Source organism: Papio anubis, chromosome 1 (assembly GCF_008728515.1).
Source record: "Papio anubis isolate 15944 chromosome 1, Panubis1.0, whole genome shotgun sequence".
Taxonomy (NCBI): Eukaryota; Metazoa; Chordata; class Mammalia; order Primates; family Cercopithecidae; genus Papio; species Papio anubis.
The window spans coordinates 85,006,518-85,029,854 of record NC_044976.1 but is presented as its reverse complement, the minus strand read 5'-3'; the positions used below and the strand labels follow the sequence as shown (position 1 = coordinate 85,029,854).

The 23,337-nt window shown below is 38.6% G+C and overlaps 1 protein-coding gene, 1 long non-coding RNA gene and 1 pseudogene across 6 annotated transcripts in view; 2 read left to right on the top strand and 1 right to left on the bottom strand.

Annotated features, from left to right (window-relative positions):
* Positions 1–17,997, bottom strand: part of SH3GLB1 (SH3 domain containing GRB2 like, endophilin B1) — a 44,664-nt gene extending 26,667 nt beyond the window's left edge. For all 4 annotated transcript variants that reach the window (XM_021943605.2, XM_021943607.2, XM_003892149.5 and 1 more), the window contains exons 1-3: positions 17,575–17,997; positions 6,155–6,296; positions 2,398–2,526 (exon numbers count right to left, since the gene is read on the bottom strand). In XM_021943605.2, the coding sequence (XP_021799297.1) occupies positions 2,398–2,526; positions 6,155–6,296; positions 17,575–17,646 (343 nt within the window). In that variant the 5' untranslated portion in view covers positions 17,647–17,997. The remainder of the gene's footprint in view (positions 1–2,397; positions 2,527–6,154; positions 6,297–17,574) is intronic.
* On the top strand, positions 17,905–19,048 carry LOC103886468. Its single transcript, XR_004176068.1, has one exon. It is a non-coding gene; the product is annotated as an uncharacterized LOC103886468 (long non-coding RNA).
* A 41-nt stretch (positions 19,049–19,089) lies between these two features.
* Positions 19,090–20,368, top strand: LOC110744162 (annotated as a pseudogene). Its single transcript, XR_002524415.2, has one exon. The product of XR_002524415.2 is annotated as a mitochondrial import inner membrane translocase subunit TIM50 pseudogene (transcript).
* The last annotated feature ends 2,969 nt before the right edge of the window (positions 20,369–23,337 follow it).

Below are 23,337 nucleotides of genomic sequence, written 5' to 3'. Positions count from 1 at the left end.
AAAATAAATATATAAAAAATAAAAAAAAGATGGTTGCCTCTGTACTGAATATGTACAGACTTTTCTCCCTTGTCATTATTCCCTAAAAAAATATAGCATAACAACTATTTATACAGCATTTACATTCAGATGATTTAAAGTACAAGGGAGGATGTGCATAGGTTATATGCAAACACTATGCCATTTTATACAAGACACCGGAGTATCCATGGATTTTGGTATCCTCAGGGTGGGGGGCCTGGATCCAATCCCCCATGGATACTGAGGGGTGACTATGGTTATACTTATAAAAGAATAATGCTTCCAATAGATCAAGTAACAATTTGTCCTCTGTTTCTACATCCTTGCAGTTATCATCTCAAGTGTCTATAAATAATAGTGCATACTGGTATCTTAAGTTAAAAAAAAATCCATCCTTTTGCAATACATATACTCTGATACTTAAATAGGGTAAGTACAGTAGAAAAGTAGAGGTAGAAAATAGAGTAGAAAGAAAGGAGACCCCAAGATCAGAGTTCCATTCTTAGTTCTACTTTGAATAAGCTTTAGCTCCGAGGTTCTTAATCCCTTCATTTTAGAATAAGCTTGGATCTGACTGATAAGGAAGGTAATACGGATAGTAGTTAAGAGCTCCCTCACTGGATACAAATAGATCTTCATTTGAATTACTATACTAGCTGTGACTGTGGATTAATTATTAACTTCTCCAAACCTGTTTCCTTGTCTTTAAAATGAAAGTAATAAAATCTATCTTAAAAGCAGGATATAAATGAAAATTTACTTAATATGTAAATATATATACTATATAATGCTTAGCCCATGCCTGCGATACTCAATTTTTAGTTATTAATTACTAATAAGGTAATAGGTTCACAAAGCCCAATTCTGATAACCAGAGTACATTCACTAGAATTACTAGAGGTGCAAACAGATTAAGCAGATTTAAAAGGGAAGAAAATCTAGAAGCCTTTACTAATGTTCATGCTCTGCTAAAACCTTCTTCAGTCTGGTGAAGGAAGGGGCTGCTGGGTCTCTTTCACATAACTTTACGATCCCAGCATCTAACTGAGCCTGGCACAAGCAGGCAACAAAACATCTGTTTAATGTGTAACGTATTTCTAAAAATTAACAGTTAAAATTCAGAAATAATTTTATTTTGAAGTTCTAAGCATTTTCAGACTTAAAAAGTAGATTTTGAAGAACACAATGTAGAAGTTTCAAAGTTGTGTATCTAAAAAAGCCTGTCAATGGATTAGTGGCATTCAACAATATTTAGGTTACTTCTTATATAAAGATAACTACTAAAGTTTAAAATTCATTTAATCCTAGAATGTATAAACTATTCTGTAAATCAGAACTATGTGTAGAAATTGATTTAATCTACCTACCATTTCATACCCAAAGACCATTATCTTGCAGATGTATAAAGAGTATTATTATCAGACATAAACAACAGGAAAAGAAGCTACCGAAAATCTCATGTTATGAGAAAATCAGATCAGAGTGACAATAAAGATGTGTAACTTTGAGCTTCAGGGCTATACATTTAAAGTCTGTACAGCAACTAATAGAGCTAGTGTAACTAAACCATGGCTATAGAAAAGTTGAAATACATAAGAGAAAAATATAAATGAAATGTAATCCAAACATCCAGAGATAACAATAGTTAGTATTTTTTGGTTACTGATATTATTGCAAAATTATAACAAAAGCACTGATTAATTCAAGCATTATGTGCCAAGTACCTTTAACATAAAATAAGCCCTAAGAAAGTTTTTTCAAAAAATGAAGAGACATATGCAAACAATAATTGCAATATCATAAGTATTACAACATAGGTATTGTAAGATCACTGGGAGAATAAGTGAAGAATTCATTTAACTTTTTAGAACTAAAAAAGATGTGAATTCTCTGAATAACTAAATATATGCTTAAATATATTAAATAATAAATTTAACTGTATACATTTGCCTATATTTCTCACTTCATCGAAAATTTTTAACATAAATTTGAAGTTAAAACCAGTTCTTCTGCTTTTTTTTTGAGACGGAGTCTCTCTGTGTCGCCCAGGCTGGAATGCAGAGGCTCGATCTCGGCTCACTGCAAGCTCCGCCTCCCAGGTTCACGCCATTTTCCTGCCTCAGCCTCCTAAGTAGCTGGGTCTACAGGCGTCTGCCACCACGCCCGGCTAATTTTTTGTTATTTTTAGTAGAGACAGGGTTTCACTGTGTTAGCCAGGATGGTCTCGATCTCCAGACCTCGTGATCTGCCTGCCTTGGCAACCCAAAGTGCTGAGATTACAGGCGTGAGCCACGCACCCGGCCTACTAATATGTTAATGACATCTCTATCTAAACATAAAGATATCCTTTAACAGAACTTTTTGCTTTTTACTTACCATAAGCCGTTCCTGGGCCAAACTCAGTCCCTGCATCAATCATATATTGTCCCAGAAGTTCTGGGTTGTTAATACGACTTGGAGCTTTTCTATCCAGTTTCTCATAAACAAATTCTTCTATCCTGGCATCTAGGAGAAAGGTTAAAATTACCAACGATTTCTAAAAGCAAAACTAATTAAAAGATTGTTTTTTTCCCCTATCAGCAGCCATTTATCGTCTCCTAAATATAAAGTTAGCATTCATTCCAGCACATATCTTAATAAATATGTATTTTAAATTTTATGTTAGACTATTATATAACTAATAAATTATATTTTAGAAATTTGATAAAATATCTTGGCACAAAAGCATTTTAAAATAAAATAAAATAATTATTTGAGTATTCTACAAGATTTTAAGTTCCAGAAAAGGACTGATTCATTCACTTAATATTTACTGAAGGTGTCTTTGCCCTGTTTGTAGCATTTTAACTCTAATTTTTACTCTGAATGTACGTTCATAATTTCAAAATCAGGATTTCTGGCTAGGAAAATACAGATATAAAGTACCTAGAAGAACCAAAGACTTACATCTGACAGTTTTAGCATGAGCATTTGCTCTCTCTTTTTCTTGCCTAGAGTCTAAATATAGACACAGGTGCTTAAGGAATAGAACAATCCAGGCGTGGAATAGTCTACAGACAGATCAGCAATATGATGCCTTGGCTTTAGTTTATGTTTAAAGTACACAAGTGTATAGATATTATCTCTGAGCATGCATTCACTCAAAATATTTCACCATTAAAAATAAGTTTAAAATACAAAAGGTTAAATGCAATAACAGAACATTAGAACACATGGAAGGGGGGAAAAAATAAAAGCTGAATAAACACTTGGTTAGCAAAATGCTTAAGACCAAAGACATTAACATTTACAATGCTGTCCAACCTAGAGGTATTTCAGGAACAAATGAGAAAATGGCTTAAGTTTCCAGAAACAATGATTAAGTATAAATCGAAGCTAAGTCAAATAGGTTCCCTCTAAGTACCTCACATAGATTCCTACGCATGTGGAAGTTTCACACAGTGCACTGAAAATTTCAAAAATGAGCTGAACCAGTAACAGAACACTTCAGGAGTTGGTAAAAGGCTTAGTTATAATACCTAAAATAGAGTATGGCAATAATTCTTGCTTTTGTGGTAGCTTCTAGTACAAAATCAGAAGTTTTAAAGCACAAATATCTCTAAATAGTTAAAACCAAAAAGAGCTTTTTAAAACATAACCATTTAGAAGATACTAGTTAAATTTCAGAACTTCATTTTGGCCCGGTGTGGTGGTTCACACCTGTAATTCTAGCACTTTGGGAGGCTGAGGCAGACAGATCGCCTGAGGTCAGGAGCTTGGGACCAGCCTGGCTGACATGGTGAAACCCCGTCTCTACTAAAAAAAAAAAAAAAATTACAGGCATGGTAGCGCATGCCTGTAATCCCGGCTACTCAGGAAGCTGAGGCAGGACAATCACTCGAACCTAGGAGACGCATCTTGCAGTGAGCAGAGACTGTGCCACTGCACTCCAGCCTGGATGAAAGAGTGAGACTTTGTCTCAAAAAAAAAAAAAAAAAAAAAGTTTTGTGTTTTGACTCTGATTCTTAATTTTGACTGCTTTTCCACCTATCTGGTCAAAAGTTTAAAACGGAATCTTACGTTGACTTCGTTCAGTTAATAAAATATTTGGTATATTAATAAATATTTAATTTCAATAGGTTACAATAAAATCTTAAAACATGCAGGCAATTCTGCTACAATGTAATATATATTTCTGCATAACATATTTTTGAAAAACCCATTTCCAGATCATCATACATTGAAAACAACACAGGAATTACAAGAAGAAGAGTGTTGGGTTTGGCCACTCAAAACCTGTGTAACTTAATAACCAGAGCATTGGCTGGGCATGGTGGCTCACACCTGTAATCCCAGGCTTTGGGAGGCTGAGGTGGGCAGATCACCTGAGGTCGGAAGTTCGAGACCAGCCTGGCCAACATGGAGAAACCTTGTCTCTACTAAAAATACAAAAATTAGCTGGGTATGGTGGTGGACACCTGTAATCCCAGCGACCCTCAGGAGGCAGAGGCAGGAGAATTGTTTGAACCCAGGAGGCAGAGGTTGCAGTGAGCCAAGATCGCACCACTGCACTCCAGCCTGGGTGACAAAGCAAGACTCTATCTCAAACAAAACAAAACAAAAAACCTAGACCACAAACAAAAAACAAAAACAATTCTTATTACTACTTCCTGGCACAAAACAGGGGCAGGAGGGAATTGTATTTTATTTCCCTGTTTACCAATTGTGAATGAGCTTATTTGCCAATCAGAAAAATATGTTTAAAACAAGAGGAAAAATGTCCATTACTTTTAATAAAAGTGCCAGAGTGTAGAATTTAAATGGCCTTAAATGAATAAAAAATATTACATGGTGTCCAAGGACATTAGGACTCACTCAAAGTGCAAAAAGCTTATTTTGTTTGTTTATTTCCAACTTTTATTTTAGATTCAAGGGGTACACATGCAGGTTTGTTACCTGGGTGTATTGAATGATGCTGAAGTTTGGGGTACACATGAACCTGTTACCCAGGTACTGAGCACAGAACTTAACAGTTAAGTTTTTCAACCAAAAGGCATATTTAAAAAGTCACTACCATTTAACTAAAATGATAGAGAACTGCTAGTATTTATAGTGCTTGGAGTTTAAGTTAGTATCTAAAAGCAAGCATATGTCATATCACAACATGATCCCAAATATTGGGGAAAAAAAGAAGGAAAGCATACATTGTACCTTTGTTCTTCAGTTTTGATATGCAAAGCTCACAGTGAAAAGACTGGATGTTGATAGGTTCTAGTCCAATTTCCACTTCTAATTAGCTATGCTGCCTTGGACAAGATGCTAACTCATGAGTTTCATTCACTAAACAATTATTGTGCACCTTAACTGCAATGTTATTGAGTTGACTAATCTGAAAATGTAGTAGTTGTTTGAATCAAACGAAGTAATTTACGTGAAAATGTAAAACTTAAACATAGGCTGGGCACAGGGGCTTACGCCTGTCATCCCAGCACTTTGGGAGGCAGGTGGATCACGAGGTCAGGAGTTCAAGACTAGCCTGGCCAACATGGTGAAATCCCATTTCTACTAAAGATACAAAAAAAAAAAAAAAATTTAGCTGGGCGCAGTGGCATATGCCTGTAATCCCAGCTACTTGGGACTCTGAGGCAGGAGAATTGCTTGAACCTGGGAGGTGGAGGTTGCACTGAGCCAAGATCGCGTCATTGCACTCTAACATGGGCGACAGGGCGAGACTCTGTCTCAAAAAAAAAAAAAAAAAACACACACGAAAACTTAAACAGAAAAAATGGTACCTAGTTAAGCATCTATATAACTTTGTCTTAATTATCTAGGGACAATTCTTCCCTAGATGAAAAAGGAAAACATATTTATATATACACCTCCTCATAAATCTTAAAATTCAAAGTCACTGCCTAAAAGTGAGATTTTTTTATAAGGATTCTATAAAAGACTGAAAAAATGTCATTTTAAAATTTGTTAGGTACGTAACTGTTTATATCACTTCCTCTTCACAAAAGCACACACAAAAAACCCCACAGACCCTGAAGCTACAATAAAAAAATCCTATGTTTTCAGATGGCCATTAAAACTTTTTTTTTTACATTAAAAAACCCACTAATAGTACTTAAGGTACACAATAGGTAGAGTTTCTTACTTGGATTTGGCTGCAATAACACTTCAGTTTGTTTCATTATTTTTTCTGTCCATATTTTGGTACATTCAGCTTTGCTAAGGAGGTTCTCTAAGTGAGCATCCAATTCTGTCTTCTCAGCCTGGCCAAGCTTTTCTTCTGTGAACTGTTATTGGTTGTAAAACAAAAATTAAATATACTGCAAATAAATTTTAGGGAACCATATCAATAAGTAAAAAGCAAATTCAAAGCTAAACAATCCTAAACATACAAATAATCATACTCCAGCTTTGTAAGCCACTGCTTATGAATACTTTTTTTGCTCCTATGTAATTTATCCATACCTTTTTTGTGGATGACCTTACCTTACAGTCATCACATACCTTTAGTTCTGCTAAAATGTATGGTATGAATTCTATAGAAAACCTAAGTGTACTTCTTGGTATATAAAGCGTGCAACTATTTCAACTACCTATTCTAGGTAGACTACGATTAATGGTAAGGAGTAAGAGCTTTGAGTCAGTTGGATCTGAATTCAAATCTTAACTTCGTTGCTTGCTGTGTGACCTGAGCAATGTATTGAATATTTTTTCTTTAGTACCCTCTATTACAAAAGAGAGACAATACATATTTTATAGTGTTTGGGGGATTAAGTATGATTGTGTATGCAGATCACTTTGGTGCCTTGTAATTATTAAGTTTTAAAAGAGCTGTTAATGTTTATTGTGGTTTATGTCTTATTAGCTCTTTAATAACACCTAGTTAGATAGTTTCCCAGAACATACCATAAAACCTGTCATTTATAAAGCTGCTGAGGATATGTTCCAGCAATTTATTTATAGACTAACTTTTGGAACATATCCTATTCATACTATGAAGACATCTTTTAACCATAAAATGTGGTTAAACATACTCAACAATCACTTTTTATTATTGAATATACTGGTATTTGAGAAAAGGTAGCATTGCCTATACAATAATAAAGAGGTAAAAGGATTCTGTGTAGATCTAGAGCCTTCTGGATACTTTTAATTAAACATTAGAGGTGATGACTCAAGCCGTTTATCATGCATTATTTTCCCCTAGAATATGTGGCTTTCTCTCATCTTAACACAGGTATATCACTAGCACTAATTCTGTGCTCAGTAATGACTCACTTATGGCTGACAAAACAGTGTTCACCTTGCCTTTTTCTCCTTTTGTTTCTTAAAAATCTCTTTTGCTACTCTATTTTCTGAGTTTTATTGTTTCTTTCAGTATCTTTCTTCTTGGTTTAATACTTTCAGGTTATTATCAGCACCTTGAGCTGAAGGGTCCTCTAGAATTCTATTCTTAGACTTCTGGTTACAATCTCCACTGAGGCTTCCTCTTTAGGGGCTAGAAATAACAGCTTAAATAGCTTTTGTAAAGCCTTGGGTCTTATTGAGAATGGTCTATAGCCAGCCCCTGACCCAGTGGATGGAACCAGATATAACAGTTCCAAAGCTATTGCCTAAGCCCATAAACTTGCAGTGTAGCTGGAGGATTGGGCACTGAGCAAAAGCAAACCCTGATCCCAAGGTCAGCTGGATAAACTATGCAACCTTATTCTTAGGAGAGAACCCTGTAGTCTTTACAGATCCCTGGAGATTCTAAGCAACAGACCTCCTACTAGACTTTTACATGTTCAAAGTCTACCACCAATGGCTAGATAAAATAACTCCCAGATACAGCGACCAATAGGAAGGGAAGAAAGGGAATACCTTTCACTCAGGTGAACATCACCTATAAAGAATGATCTAAAAAAAATTCTCTAGCACCTTAAAAATTGAAACTGCATGCATAAATTTCCCTTTAATAAGCAAGTTTATCCACTTGTTTGTTCATTTTGTTTATTCCTTCAACAAATACTTCAACTTACTAAGCACCTACATATGTGCTAGGCACTCTTGTAAATACATGGGTTTCAGCAGCCAACAAAACAGACAAGGTTTCTGTTCTTAGGAAGCTTACATTTTAACGGCAAAGGCAGACAATAGATAAATAAGGATATAAAGACACGAAGACAGTAAAGAGGACCAACATGGTTGGTTTTATTGTTTCTGAATGACATAAAAAATCCAAGTACAGAAAAAGAATTCATTCTTCAGGGAGAGCAGGAGAATCATGGAAGGCTTTAGTGGGGGAGGGATGGGCAACTTGGGCCTAGACAGGGGAGCAAGAGTTTGAGGAGTGTGAGATGGGGGTAGTTAGAGAAACAGTATCTCTGAGTAGGTAACAAACGACCTGTGACTGAATGATATGAACCACGTTAAGATCCAAGGAAAGAGTGTATAGTCCTGATGATTTATCTTCCAGTTGCACAACTTCTTTAAGCTCATTTGCATCATCCTCACACATATTAAATATTAATTTATCTGTAGAAATCCTTAACTTACAGTTAATAACCAATAATAAATTAATAGAAAAATCAACACATCAATAATTTAAAAGCAGTACTTATGGTCAGGAGCAGGGGCCCCCGCCTGTAATCCCAGCACTTTGGGAGCCTGAGGCGGGCAGATCACTTGAGCTCAGGAGTTCTAGACCAGCCTAGGCAACATGGCAAAACCATGTCTCTACAAAAAAATACAAAAAATTAGCCAGGCATGGTGGTGCACACCTGTAGTCCCAGCTGCACTCCACTGCACTCCATTCTGGGTGACAGAGCAAGACCCTATCTCTAATTAATAAGTTAATAATAAAATAAATAAATATAAAATAAAATAGTCACTGAATTTATCTGATACAAACTGGGGTTCAGGGCAAGTTTTCTTCTGACAGTATTTCAGGAAAATCAGCAATTAGAAAGTTAATTATTTGGAAAATAAAACATTTCAATCTTCAGATGAAAAGGACTGTTTGCTTAATTATTTAATACTTTCTTTGTGACTCTCATGATACTGCCTCCCAGGTATCTCATTAAATAAATATTCTTTTAGTGAAAAACAATATGAAAGTATAACAGAGCAAAGATGGGTATTTGCACGAAGTGATTTATTTGTATGAGTCTGAGGAAGAAAGAAAATATGTAAACTGATAAAGATTCTACAAACATACAATTAGTAGGTTTTTTCTTCTTCTTTTTTTTAACTATTCTAGTTCAGAAGATATATGGAACCCTTACACATGAGTGAGATAGTCTGATTACAGAAAACCTGTTTGAAAAATAGCAGTACTGTGGGAAGGGTCACATGACAATGTTTCTATGTTTCACATTTCAGCACATTATATATAGTCTTATTTTCTAATATCTTTTTTTAATGTTTTATTTTTTCAACAAGACCATTTACATCTTTCTTATACTTCTGTGTCAAGGCGTAGTGTATGTTCAAAAATTCCATTAACTAAGCTGTGCATTCTACATCAAATACTAGAAAGAATCTTAAAATATAGGTAAGAATAATTGTAGAGATTAATAAAGTGAGGCTCAGGGTGATTAAACACTTTGTCCAAGGTGTCAGCATTGGGATTCAGTGTCACATCTGTTTGAGTCATAGTCTTATCATACTATACTACCCTTCCAGTAAATACTTGCTGATTTCCAAAATTAGTATTTTCTATTCTTATTACTATTATCCAGTCATATTCTGTGCTTCCTTTCTCCTATGTCTGTTCACAGCACTCTGGACAGCTTTCTCCTCCAGATCAGTTCTGCTTCCTACAAGATATTCAATAATTACTCACCAAAATTAAAAGTAAATTAAATCCTATCATGAATGAATAAAGCGGAGGAAGACACAAAATAAGGACATTGCTAATTCTATCACATTTTAGAATTGAAATTATAAATTTAAATCTTATTACTTAAATATATAATTGTAAAATACATAATATTCCCCACAATTTTATCATTGTGGAAGCAAAAGGATTTTTCCATAATTAATCAGAAGTACACTGTATTAAGATAACAAATACAATATTTAATACATTTTCTCTAAAGCATTGTAAATAATGCATCTACTACAGACATTATGAGTTATCTCAACTAAATTAATATTTAAACTACTAATCAAAAATATTTATGGCTTATATATATTTTCTTCTACTGCAAGATGATCAGCATATGATGTGCTTCTTGCCCTCAAGGAATTTTTTTTTTTTTTTTTTTGAGACGGAGTCTCGCTCTGTCACCCAGGCTGGAGTGCAGTGGCCGGATCTCTGCTCACTGCAAGCTCCGCCTCCCGGGTTTACGCCATTCTCCTGGCTCAGCCTCCCGAGTAGCTGGGACTACAGGCGCTCGCCACCTCGCCCGGCTAGTTTTTTGTACTTTTTAGTAGAGACGGGGTTTCACCTTGTTAGCCAGGATGGTCTCGATCTCCTGACCTTGTGATCCGCCCGTCTCGGCCTCCCAAAGTGCTAGGATTACAGGCTTGAGCCACCGCGCCCAGCCGCCCTCAAGGATTTTATGATCTACTAGAATACTGCCTTGACACAAAACAAAATTACAGTAATGGCACTCTTTTCAGAAGGGCAAAAGACCTATTATTTCTTTTAAAAAAAGATCCTAAGTTACTAAAAAATTGTAAATTAAGCCATAAAATTTTAGTTTGCAACATCTCAAGTTCAAAATCATTACTAATTTTGTAATCTCTTGATAATAGGTATTAATCAGAAACTAGTTGATTTTAAGCATATCTTTTAATGAATAGATGGCAGTATAGTTTAATAATTAAGAACTTTTGTGTAAACAACCTAAAATAAAAGGCAAACTGTAAACAAGTCATCTTAATAAGTTATTAAACTCAATGTTTTCTAAAATATAATTTGATACATAATTTTTTTCGTATTTCATTTGTAATACAGCAAAGTGACATAAGAACAGAAAGTTTAATCCCCTCTCTTTTATATATTTTCTCTAAATATTGCTTTGCAGAAAGAATTGTCTTTGAGTTGGCTACATTATACCAGGCACTGTAATCCTTCTTTTACTACAGGATAGGCACATATACCCACATTATTAAATAAGGAGCCTGGATTCCAAACTCTACTTTTAGGAAAAAAAAAAAAAAAAAAACAACACTGCAAGTAAAATTTTACTACAGGATAGGCACATATACCCACATTATTAAATAAGGAGCCTGGATTCCAAACTCTACTTTTAGGAAAAAAAAAAAAAAAAAACAACACTGCAAGTAAAATAGGTGTGATCAAAGACATCTATTTAACGCAAACTCTAATCACCAGTATTACTAAAGAGTAATATTCTAAAAGAAATTTAAATTTCTTGGAAAATATGTAACTCAGACTCTGAATAATGTATTAGTAAACTAAAGTGGATCTTTCTCCGTTGGTTCTCAATTTTGGCTGTTCTTTAGAATTACTTGAGACAGCCTTAGAAAACACTGATGTCTGGTCTGATCCAACCCCTAAGATTCTAATTTAATTGGACTGGGGTGCAGCTAATATATTGGCATTTACAAAGATTCCCCAAGTATTTTAAGTGCAGCCAAGACTGAGAACCGCTGTTCTAAACTCATTCATAATTATTTAAATATGTATCACTTGATTTAGTGCATGTTGCATTACTTTACTTTCTTCTTTTGCCCATTTAGGAATGTCAGTTGTTATTACTGCTACTTCACTGTGCTGGAGTTTTGCTTCAAATACATTATCTGTGTCGAGGTTCTTTCAGTAAGTTGGTCTCCAAAGAACATTAAAGAAATTGACTTAGGTGTTTGAACATTTTAAATATAGTAGCAAAGCAACTAGGAGTACATCAATTGGGTGTGGTTAAGACTTTAGGATTAATTTGTAGCTCTGTCATTACTTTAAAAACACTTTCAGGAAAGGCCGGGTGTGGTGGCTCATGCCTGTAATCCCAGCACTTTGGGAGGCCAAGGCAGGTGGATCACCTGAGGTCAGGAGTTCGAGACCAGCCTGGCCAACATGGTGAAACCCCGTCTCTACTAAAAATACAAAATTGAGCTGGGCATGGTGGCACATGCCTGTAATCCCAGCTACTAGGGGGGCTGAGGCAGGAGGATCACTTGAACCTGGGAAGTGGAGGTTGCAGTGAGCCAAGATCATGCCACTGCACTCCAGCCTGGGCAATAAGGCGAGACTCTGTCTCAAAAAAAAAAAAAAAAAAAAAAAAAAGAAGTTATAGATTTTCTAATTACCTTACTCATGTAGTACATAAGTGTGAATTTTAACATCAGGTTAACAAACTATCTTCTATCTACTTAACTAAAATAATGCAAATAGCACCAAAGGATATGAAAACAGTTTTAAGTAACACTAAACATGCAAAGTTTTTATGTAACAAGAAAAGGTATGGATTTCGAATGTGACATATTTTATTTATTAGAATTTAAGAAACATGGTGAAGTTGTCACAGTGTGAATTCTATAAAAGAAATAGGATTTCAGAAGCGCTTGACAGAGTTATTTGGCCAAGCTGGAACTCCAGCGATGGTCTGACAGGAGCTAGTTAATGGCAACATCATATTCATCTTTACATCCTTAGCTTAGACACACCATGACACTTGCCGAAATAAATGGGAGATCAAGGCCAAGCTTAAAACTATATTTTAAAAACTATATTCCTTAGAAAATAGGTGGTGGTCATGAAATTCACAGCATGACTTTAATAATCAGTTTAGAGGAAGTGTTAGAAAATTTAAAATGAACTCCCTAAGTAATTTGATTTGAAAAATTCTTTTTAGAAAGTCTATGCCCTTATTTTAATGATGGTGAGCAAAGTTTTGCTTCAGTAAGAATTCTGAATTAAAAACACATCTCTTGTTCCTTTATCCACTTGAAAGATTTATCAAATAAAGAGTTATTCACAAAATGGCTATTTACTACAAAGAATATTTATGACAAATTTGAGATTATTACTATGAAGTCTTTGAGGGCAGGAACAGGGTCTCATTCAGCTTTGTATCTTTCAACACCAAGCACCTAGGAGGTACTCAATTTAAATACAGGTTGAATGGTTTATTATTTTATACTGGTATTAGTTAATTGCAAGGTCAGCAAACACAATGTTAGAAAATTCTAATAAAGATACTGTTATTTAACATGCTTATTGTTGCCCTTCAAAGATTAAACTTCACATATGGATAGTAATTTGCCTGGCTAAAATGATATAAAAGTTAAAATGAACCATGTTAGATGTTGTGAGAGGGGAATAAGAAATAGAGTTGATGCCTTAGCGCATACAAACTTATTAAAGATGTGAAAGAGTAACAGAATTTTAGAGTTCCAAGAGATCTAACACAATAGTTCATTAGAAGAAAAGTGCCACCTATTCATTCGGAATTGAAAATGAATCAGGATTTCACAGCAAGCTCTTGTGGTCTAAGAAGCCTTATTAGCTGAGATGGATTTAAAGCTATATCTTCAAAAAAGTTTCTGTATTTTACTTTTATTTTTTAATTTTTTTTTTTACTCTCTCCATTTTGGAGATGAATAAAGTTGTATCTTAAGGAAAGGAAAGAATAGGCAGACAGGACACTTAAGAGGAGTTTAACTATATGAACAAAAGCCTAAAATAAGTACAAGATATTTTGAAAATTAAAAAATAATTTGGAATGCAGTGTTTATATAAGTGAGAGAAAGAACCAGATTGTAAGGGAGTATTTAATGCTCAACTAAGAAGTTTGGACTAAAAAGATGGATTCAAAGAACAAATGGCATTTAAAACTCTAGTAAAATAACAATTAAGCAAGGGTGAATTACCTGATACTTTTGTATTTTACCATCTTGAGGTACTTACAAAGAAGCACCCAAATGGGCTAGTTAAGAATAAACATTCCTACTCATTTATACATTCTAGTTTAACATTCTTTTTAAAGTACCAAGGCTTAAAAACAAATTTTAAAAGGAGGGAAGTGGAACGGTGATGGGACTCATCTATGTGCTTTACTAGTTTGATCTGACCTTTTTTTAAAACAAGAAACATGTTTAATTTTTAACTTAGGAATTTTTAAGTAAAATGGAAAACAATGTATGGCATTGGCCAACCAAAGATTGGCATATTCCTTAGGGTACAATTTGATTTGAATGAAAATTATTATTTATAAACATGAACGTTTAATTCTCTACTATTCTTACTGCTTATAAAGAGATACTGGCATAGCTCTTAAGCTATTCTTAGCATGCAACTTGGTACTTTGGCATTATACTGATGTCAATCCAATTTAATACGGAAACTCAGGGACGAAATAAATACTGAGATGAGAGAGCAGTGTTTTGTTGAAAACCACCACATAGCATTCGAAATTTCACACGTTCTGTTTTAGAAGCATCCTTTTTTTTCTTACAAATTTTATCTTTAAAAAAGTATTGTGGAAAATGTCAAACATACAAAAGTGTAACAGTACAATGAAACCTCATGAACCCATAACCAACCTTCCACAACTATCAACATTCTGTTAATGTTGTTTCAGTGACCTGTTTTTTTTTTTCTTCTGAAATATTCAAAAGCTAATCTCAACTGGTGTGGTGACTCACGCCTGTAATCCCAGCACTTTGGGAGGCTGAAGGAGGTGGATCACCTGAGGTCAGGAGTTCAAGACCAGCCTGACCAACATGGTGAAAATCCATCTCTATTAAAAATGCAAAATTAGCTTGGCGTGGTGGTGCATGCCTGTAATTCCAGCTACTTGAAAGACGAGATAGGAGATTCGCTTGAACTGGGGAGGTAAAGGTTGCAATAAGCCGAGATTGCGCCGTTGCACTCCAGCCTGGGCAACAAGAGCGAAACTCCGTCTCAAAAAAAATAAAAAATAAAACACAAAAAAAACCCCTACAAAAACCAAATCTCGGATATGGTATAAGTTTATCCATAAATATTTCAGTATGTATCTCTAACAGCTGCGGACACATTACAGGATCCTGTTTCTTCAAAAATTTTTCCCTTAATGAATGGCTCAAGCCAAAACCTTGGAGTCATCCTTGACTCATCTTTCTCTCAGCCAATCTAACAGCCAATACTGGATAATTTGGAACCTTCACTGGATAATTTGGAATCTTCACTGCTACCACTGTAATCTAAGTTACAATCGCCTTTTACCTGTATTATGTCCACAGTTCCTTCATTGGTCTCTTTAATGCCCCTGTAACTTCAGTCTTTGTACTTCTTCCTGCTGCCTGAAATACTTTTATTCCAAAAAAATTAGGTCTGTCTCTTCCTTGAGGTCTCCTGAATTTCATCCTATTAGAAAGACTTGCCCTGACCATCCTATCTATACCACAATACTAATGTTAGAAAATAATAATAAAGATGTTAACAACCACCATCCCTGCCGTTATTCTATTCTTCTGGCCATGATTTTTATCACCACCTGATGTATTTACAAGCTTATCTTCTGCTACAATGTAAGCTTCAGGAGGGCAGACACTTTGCTGATTTTATTCACTGCTGTATCACCAGTGCCCATAGTAGCCGCAAGCAGACATGCAGTAGACACTTAAATATTTAAGACTGAAAAGAAAATTATTTGATGGCTAACAGATTAGCAAAAATTTTAAAACTTTTTCCTAAGGAATTTGAAACAAGGAATTAAAATTCTTCGGGAAGTACACATTTTGAGAGCTTTGCTAGATTTAATTTTTTAAATCGAGTCTATCCACAATTTAAATCAGACTAAATTCTAGTAAATGTGTCCTCTTTAAGGGGTGTGAATTATATGTCTGAAACATATTTAACTGTATTTAAAAGAGTAGCATTATATAGTGTCAAATCCTCATAAGCATCTAGAATTACAGGTAATGAGCACTAGGACAAAAAAAAAAACCCACAGGCTCTAGTCCTCTATTGCAGTCAATGTTAAAAGTGTACAAGTGTCTCACACATCAGAATTCATTTCAGACCCTCAATCACTCATTCTTCTTGCACCTTGTCTTTGAACTATTAGAAGCTAGTGAATTTAAATCAAAACATTATTTTAACTATAAAGGTTCAATGTCTTTACAATATATCATATTTTAGGGAAGGAAGGGAAGAAAAGGATTAAGGCAGCTAGCTTATTACTCACCATGCAGATTTTAGAACTTAGAAATCAAAAGCTAGAAGGAATTTCCCATCTCTAAAGTGTTACTTGCTTGTTGATATGGAAATGCTCAGATTGTACCAGATGATTTTTAAGGTCTCTCTAGGCCACAACATTCTATTATTCTAGCTATCTTAAATCTGGAATGCTTATCCCGGAAGAAAAAGCAGCTTGGAGTACTAGGTCAGACAGCACCTGGTTATTTACTAGCTGTGTAAGTTTCTTAACCTCAGTAAGGGTGCTTCCTCACATACATTAAAGGGGTTAATAACATCTATCTGGCAAAGTTATGGAAAAGACTGGAGATATGTCAAATGCATTGCGAAGTGCTTGACAGGTTTTTCATAATACAGGCAGCTATCACCTTGCTCTAGCTCTACTATTCTTTTGCCAGAGATAGTGCAATGTAGGATCAACTGTGCCAACAAAATTGGGGCAAAGGCAAGGAAAGTAGTAAAGCCACAGAATAGATTTACATTTCAGCACCAATTTGGTATGCATATTAGAAAATTATTTTTGTTTTCTTTTTACGAAAGAGAAAGTTGTTGCTACCGTGACTATGCCATTAACTTAAACAACAGATTGTTTACAATTCATGTTGTGAAATTTACATCTGTTCACAGATTTACTGAGTTGGCATAATGTGGGTGATGACTGTGGGAAACGGCCCAAGTTCCTTAGTACTGACACTTCCTTGATTGCAGAATATCGAGAGGTGGTCAACTTCTTCCCTTAAAGTGTATTTGAAACATACTACTGTGACTATAGCCATAAAAATTTCCCCGCATCTCTCCTTGATCTACAGCCGGTGCTTCCCATTTTGAAAAAGAGTGAGAACCCCCCAACCCTAGGTTTCTCGTGGTCTTGGCAAAGCCTCAACGCCAACTGGTGATCTCCATTTCCCCCGCGGGCTGCCAAGCCCAGGACAGTCCTTTCAGGGAGAAAGAGGGCCGGAGGAAACTGTGTTGGCAGCTCTCTGGGTTGAAGGACAGGAAAAGGAAACTCCCTTCTTGGACTCGGAGGGGAGGGTGAGAGATGAAAGGAAAGGGTGGGGGGTAGTGCAGGAATGGCCTGTGTCTCGATTACCCCAACGGACTCGTAAGCCTCCGCCAGCCCCGGGGTGGAGCACTGGCGTCGTGGGATTAGAAAGGCGGACAGTGCAGCCTTAGTGTCGTGCAGGGTGGGAGGAAGCTCCCGGCCGGCCCCACCCCGCCTCGCTTCCCGTGGAGCGGCGGTTGGGCAGGAGCGGGACAGAAAACCGCCGCCGGGCCCGGGGAGGGGACCAGGCCGCGCCCATCTCCTAGGCCTCTGGCTGCAGCAGGCCCGCTGGGTGGTCGGCGAGGCCAGGGGCGCTGCGTCGGGCTGGGGTTCCCTCCCTCAACCTTCCCGGGCGCCGCCACCCCTTTTCCCCCCAGCACCAGGGTACCTGCACGGCGCGACTGAGGAAGGTGCCTGCGTCGGCCGCCAGCTTCTTCACGTTGAAGTCCATGATGTTCATCCTGGGCGGCAGCCCGGCGGAGCCGGCTGACCTAGCGGCTGCGAGGCGGAGGCGCCGCGGCCGGGCTGGGACGCAGGGCTACAGCGGCGAGGGCAGACGTGGTAGGTGGAGGGAGGCGGCGCCAGCCCCGCTGCCGCAGCTGTCGTTTCCGTGAAAGGGGTGGATGAAGGCGGGGCGAGGGAGGAGAACGAGCGCCCGCGGCGGCGGCGCCAAGGATGGGTCAGTCGGTCCGGAGAGCGGCCGCTAACGTCGACGATGGGACCCGTGGGCTAGCCGGAGATGGACCCGCAACCCGGCAGTGTGGAGCCGGGCCCCAAGGGGGAAGCGAGCGCGGGCCGCGGGGTGGAGCCTTTCTCGAGGTTATCGCGGGAACAGCGACCCCTTGAGGATTGCGGCGGCGCAGCCCCGGGACGCGCTGGGAGCTCCGCCCGGCTCCTGTGGAGGAAGCGGCGAGGGAGAGCCGCAGGGTCTCAGCGCCTCTGCGTGCTTGCACTTAACCTCCGAGAACCCAGAGCGAACGCGACGCACATTTCTCTTTTTGTTTTAAGAGTAAATATAGGAATTACAGCATAGAATTACAATATCTGGAAATTTGAACTGACAGGTATGGCACCGCGCGACCCACTTGGTCCCTGAGGCCTGGATGCCGCACAGCGAACGTTTGCGGAATAGGGTTGGATTTACTGTCCCCCACCGAGCCGGTTGCTCATTCATTTAGCATAACTGAATACCTCCTGTGTGCCAGGCACTGAATCGAGTGTCGGAGATACCACGCTGAACAAGACAGTGTCCTGCCCTCAAGCTCCCGGTCGGTTACTTGACAACCTTCCGGGACCTCAACACTACCTGCCTACTGTGTGAAAGCAAAGTGCCAGGTGGAGGACACAAAGATGGCGAGCGACACAGCATAGCCCTTAACAATTAATTGTGACTAATTTTAATAACAAATGAGAATATGATATGACATCCGTTCCAAATCCTGTCATTCCAATTAACTTCTTAAGCATCCTTCACGATACAGCCTCTGCTTGAAAGGAATTAAAACAGGTACAAGCATGGAAGGAGACGTTGCTATCATATTTCAAGAATAAGAAAATGCTCTCTGTTTTGTGTGGTTGTGCAGCAGGCAATGAAATGAGCTCACATTCAGGCTTCCGTGTTTCACTGAAACCACAGTCACAGATGCAATAGATGTGAAAAGACGAGTGCAGTAAAAGCATTATGAGGACAAGAAGAAAACATGTAAATATTTGTGTTGTTTCATTCTTTGTTGTGGTGGCAGAAACAGCCCCCTCTCTAAGGTAACTCCAATATAATGGAATCTCCCAGCTTTGAAATACTCCATGTCTCTAATTTTCCAGAAATATGGAAAAATAAATTTATAATAAAAAAATCCTATTTCTCATTTATTGTCTATTTTAGATCTTTATGTGGAAAAGCACTTACCCTCTTCCCAGAGCGCTGTTTTTAAAGTAGGTATATTTGCCGTAACCTATGCTCGTCTCTATAAAAGGATCACACCACCGTGACCCCCATTAAAGAATTTCCCCTTGGCAAGATGGCTGCCTCAGCAGCGCTGTTCTCGCGCTTGCGGAGCGGGCTCCGACTCGGCTCGCTGGGACTGTGCACGAGGTTGGCGACGCCGCCCCTCCGGGCCCCAGATCAGGCCGCAGAGATCCGGAGACGCGGGGGCACTAAGGCACAAGGGCCACAGCAGCAGCCAGGCTCAGAGGGTCCCAGCTATGCCAAAAAAGTTGCGCTCTGGCTTGCTGGGCTGCTTGGAGCTGGTGGGACCGTGAGCGTCGTCTATATCTTTGGAAACAACCCAGTGGACGAAAATGGTGCCAAGATTCCTCATGAGTTCCACAATGATCCAATTCTGGTACAGTAGTTGCGCCGGACATACAAATATTTCAAAGATTATAGACAGATGATCATCAAGCCCACCGGCCCTTGCCTTCTCCCAGACCCACTGCAGGAGCCGTACTACCAGCCACCCTACACGCTCGTTTTGGAGCTCACCGGCGTCCTCTTGCATCCTGAGTGGTCGCTGGCCACTGGCTGGAGGTTTAAGAAGCGCCCAGGCATCGAGACCTTGTTCCAGCAGCTCACCCCTTTATATGAAATTGTCATCTTTACGTCAGAGACTGGCATGACTACGTTTCCACTCATTGATAGCGTGGACCCCCACGGCTTCATCTCCTACCGCCTATTCCGGGAAGCCACAAGATACATGAATGGACACCATGTTAAGGACATTTCATGTCTGAATCGGGACCCACCTCGAGTAGTAGTTGTGGACTGCAAGAAGGAAGCTTTCCGCCTGCAGCCCTATAATGGCGTCGCCCTGCAGCCCTGGGACGGCAACCCTGACGACCGGGTCTTGTTGGACCTGTCTGCCTTCCTCAAGACTATTGCACTGAACGGTGTGGAGGACGTGCGAAACGTACTGGAGCACTACGCCCTGGAGGATGATCCACTGGCAGCTTTCAAACAGCAGCAAAGCCGGCTAGAGCAGGAGGAGCAGCAGCGCCTGGCCGAGCTCTCCAAGTCCAAGAAGCAGAACCTCTTCCTCGGCTCCCTCACCAGCCGCTTGTGGTCTCGCTCCAAACAGCCCTGAACTCCGGGCCTCCTCAAACTCAGTGCCGGGGGTCCAGAGCCCCAGTGCTTCCAGACCAAAACTTGGGCCACCACTGTCCAATAAAGTACATCCCAGACGCCACACCTGCTGTGTCCTGAGAGTCTCCAGATGGGGGCATCAGGATGAGGTCCGGGACTCTCAGGTCACCATCCCACAGTGGCTGATTGGCTGCCAAGCACAGAGTAGGGGCTTTGTTGGATCACAGCGGATTTTTCACCCTGGTCTGAGAATGTAAAAACCCTCGCTGTGTCAAAAAAAAAAAAAAAATAATAATAATAATAATAAATTTCCCCTTTAATGGTGGACACGGTGTTGTACCTGAATCCTCATCCTCAAGTGTTTCCATCTTCCCAGTCTTGGAAAAACAACAATGTTACTTCTTTCTTTTGCACCCTCTGTAGCTATAATCCTGTTTCCCCATTCTCCATAAAACACTTACCTTATTTTCATATATCCTTATTCTTAGCCTTTGATACCTTTTTTTTTCTTTTTTTCTTTTTTCTTTTCTTTTTTTTTTTTGAGACAGAGTTTTGCTCTGCCACCCAGGCTGGAGTGCAATGGTGTGATCTCAGCTCACTGCAACCTCTGCCTCCTGGGTTCAAGGATTCTCCTGCCTCAGCCTCCCAAGTAGCTGGGATTACAAGCATGCATCACTATGCCCGGCTAGTTTTTTATATCTTTAGTAGAGACAGAGTTTCACCATGTGGGCCAGGCTGGTCTCGAACTGCTGGCCTCAAGTGATCCGCCTGCCTCTGCCTCCCAAAGTGCTGGGATTACAGGTGTGAGCCACCGCGCCCAGCTGATTCACTTTCTTTACAGAGAAAGTATAAATCATCACTCTGTTTGGTAGAAGCCTCTTGAATCAAATTTCCTTATTTCCACCTCCTGTTCTCTCCACACTCTTTCCTCCATCATTGCCAAATGTTTCAAAGGAATAGTTGCCTCAGGTGTTCTGAGTAGAGCCACTGATCCCTTAATCTTGGCTGCACATTGGCATCACCTGGAGAGTTTAAGCAACCACTGATGCCTGGATCCAGTCCCAGAGTGCAGACTGGGCATTGGGATGTTTTAGGAGTTCCTCTTGGTGTTTTTAATGAGTGACCAAGGTTGAGAACTAACTTGTCACCGTCTGGAACTTGCTCCATCACTCTCTACCCTTTGCCTACAGATTGATTCTATTTCTCTTACCACATATGAGTCCCTTAAGGGCAGTGTCCATTTCCTATTTATTTTTATATATTTTATGGTTTGCACTGGAAACATAGTGAATTCCCAAATGATTTAGTAAGTGAAGAAAGTAATCAAATCAAGATGTTTACAGTGCTAAGCTCTTTTGTGACACCATCACCCCCAACCTCCATTTCCAACTACCTATTTATCCATAGATTCAATATTTCCAGTGGCAAGTCTTTTGTAGTTTGCTCTTCCTGAAAATTCTTTTCTTGGGTTTCCTATATTGATAAATTGAATCATACACACCGAATCACCTAAGCCAGAAATCAGAGTCCCCTTTGATTATTTCCTCTTATTTCCCACCACCAATTGATCTATTCTGGCAATTTCTTCTCTGAAACTGTTTCCTATTTCTCATTTTTATCCTCTTTTTAAAAACAATTTTTTTTAACTTGAAATAATTTACAAACTAAGAAAACTCTTGCAAGAATAGTACAAAAACTTCTGTGTACCCTTTGCCTAGAAACCCCACTCAAATTTTGCCAATTATTCCAATGTCTTTACAGCAAAAACATCCCAGCCAAGAAAGATCATGTGCTGCATCCAGTTGGCATGTTGCTCAGATTCAGTCTGGATCAATTCTTCAGGCTTTTCTTGACACTATTCCTTGCCCAGAGTTAGCCACTATTTTTAAATTGGTATGATTAATATCTATTGTTTTTGTACTTTCACTGAATTTGTATGTTATCTATAAAGGGTACTACTATGTTATATATTTAAACTGCATAAATGGTATCATATAGATAAATCCTTTTGCATTTAGGGGTCTAACACTTATATTTGTATATTTGATGACTTTTATTCTTTGTGGATTGATTCCTTTTGCTTCGTACATTGATTCCTTTTTTTTTTTTTTTTCCGGCTCATTTTTAGTGATGTAGAAAAAAAATGTTTCTTCTGTCAGAGACCTGTAAGGTTATCACTGACTAGTGAGCAATTTTTATATGAATATCTTTCTTGGCTTGGAAGTTCTAAGATCATTCAGATATTATAAATTTGAACCCAGATCAATGGGAGTACAAATTATGATTCAAATTCTCAAGGGAGATAGATCTGCCTTGTTTTTTTTTTCTCTTTCAGAGCTTGTGCCATGACAGAAAAGCTTCTTGCTATGCCAGGGAGTGAGTTTTATCTAGTCTACCATTTCATTGAGGGTACAGAATTTCATGGGTTTTTAACTTTTGTGTGTGTGTGAGGTTATGAAGTTGGGGGACAGGGTGTGCTCACACTTAACTGATTTCTGCTTGCACCAAGGGCCCATGGTCTTATCACAAGTTACCATGTATTTTTAAAAATTATAAAGGCGGGGTGCAGTGGCTCACACCTGTAATCCTAGCACTTTGGGAGGCTGAGGTGGGTGGATAACTTGAGGTCAGGAGTTCGAGACCAGCCTGGCCAACATGGTGAAACCCTGTCTCTAATAAAAATACAAAAATTAGTCGGGTGTGGCGGTGAGTGCCTGTAATACCAGCTACTTGGGAGGCTGAGACAGGAGAATCACTTGAACCCAGGAGGCGGAGGTTGCAGTAAGCTGAGATCACGCCATTGCATTCCAGCCTGGGCAACAAGAGCGAAACTCCATCTTAAATAATAATAATAATTAATGAAAATTGACAAACGAAAATTGTATATACTGTATTGTATACAACCTGATTTGTAATATGTATACATCTTGGAATGGCTAAATTGAGTGACTTAACGTATACATTACCTCACATACTTATTTTTATGGTGAGAACACTTAAAGTCAGTTCTTAGTGATTGTGAAGAATACAACATGTTAATTACAGTCACTATGTTGTACAATAGATCTCTTG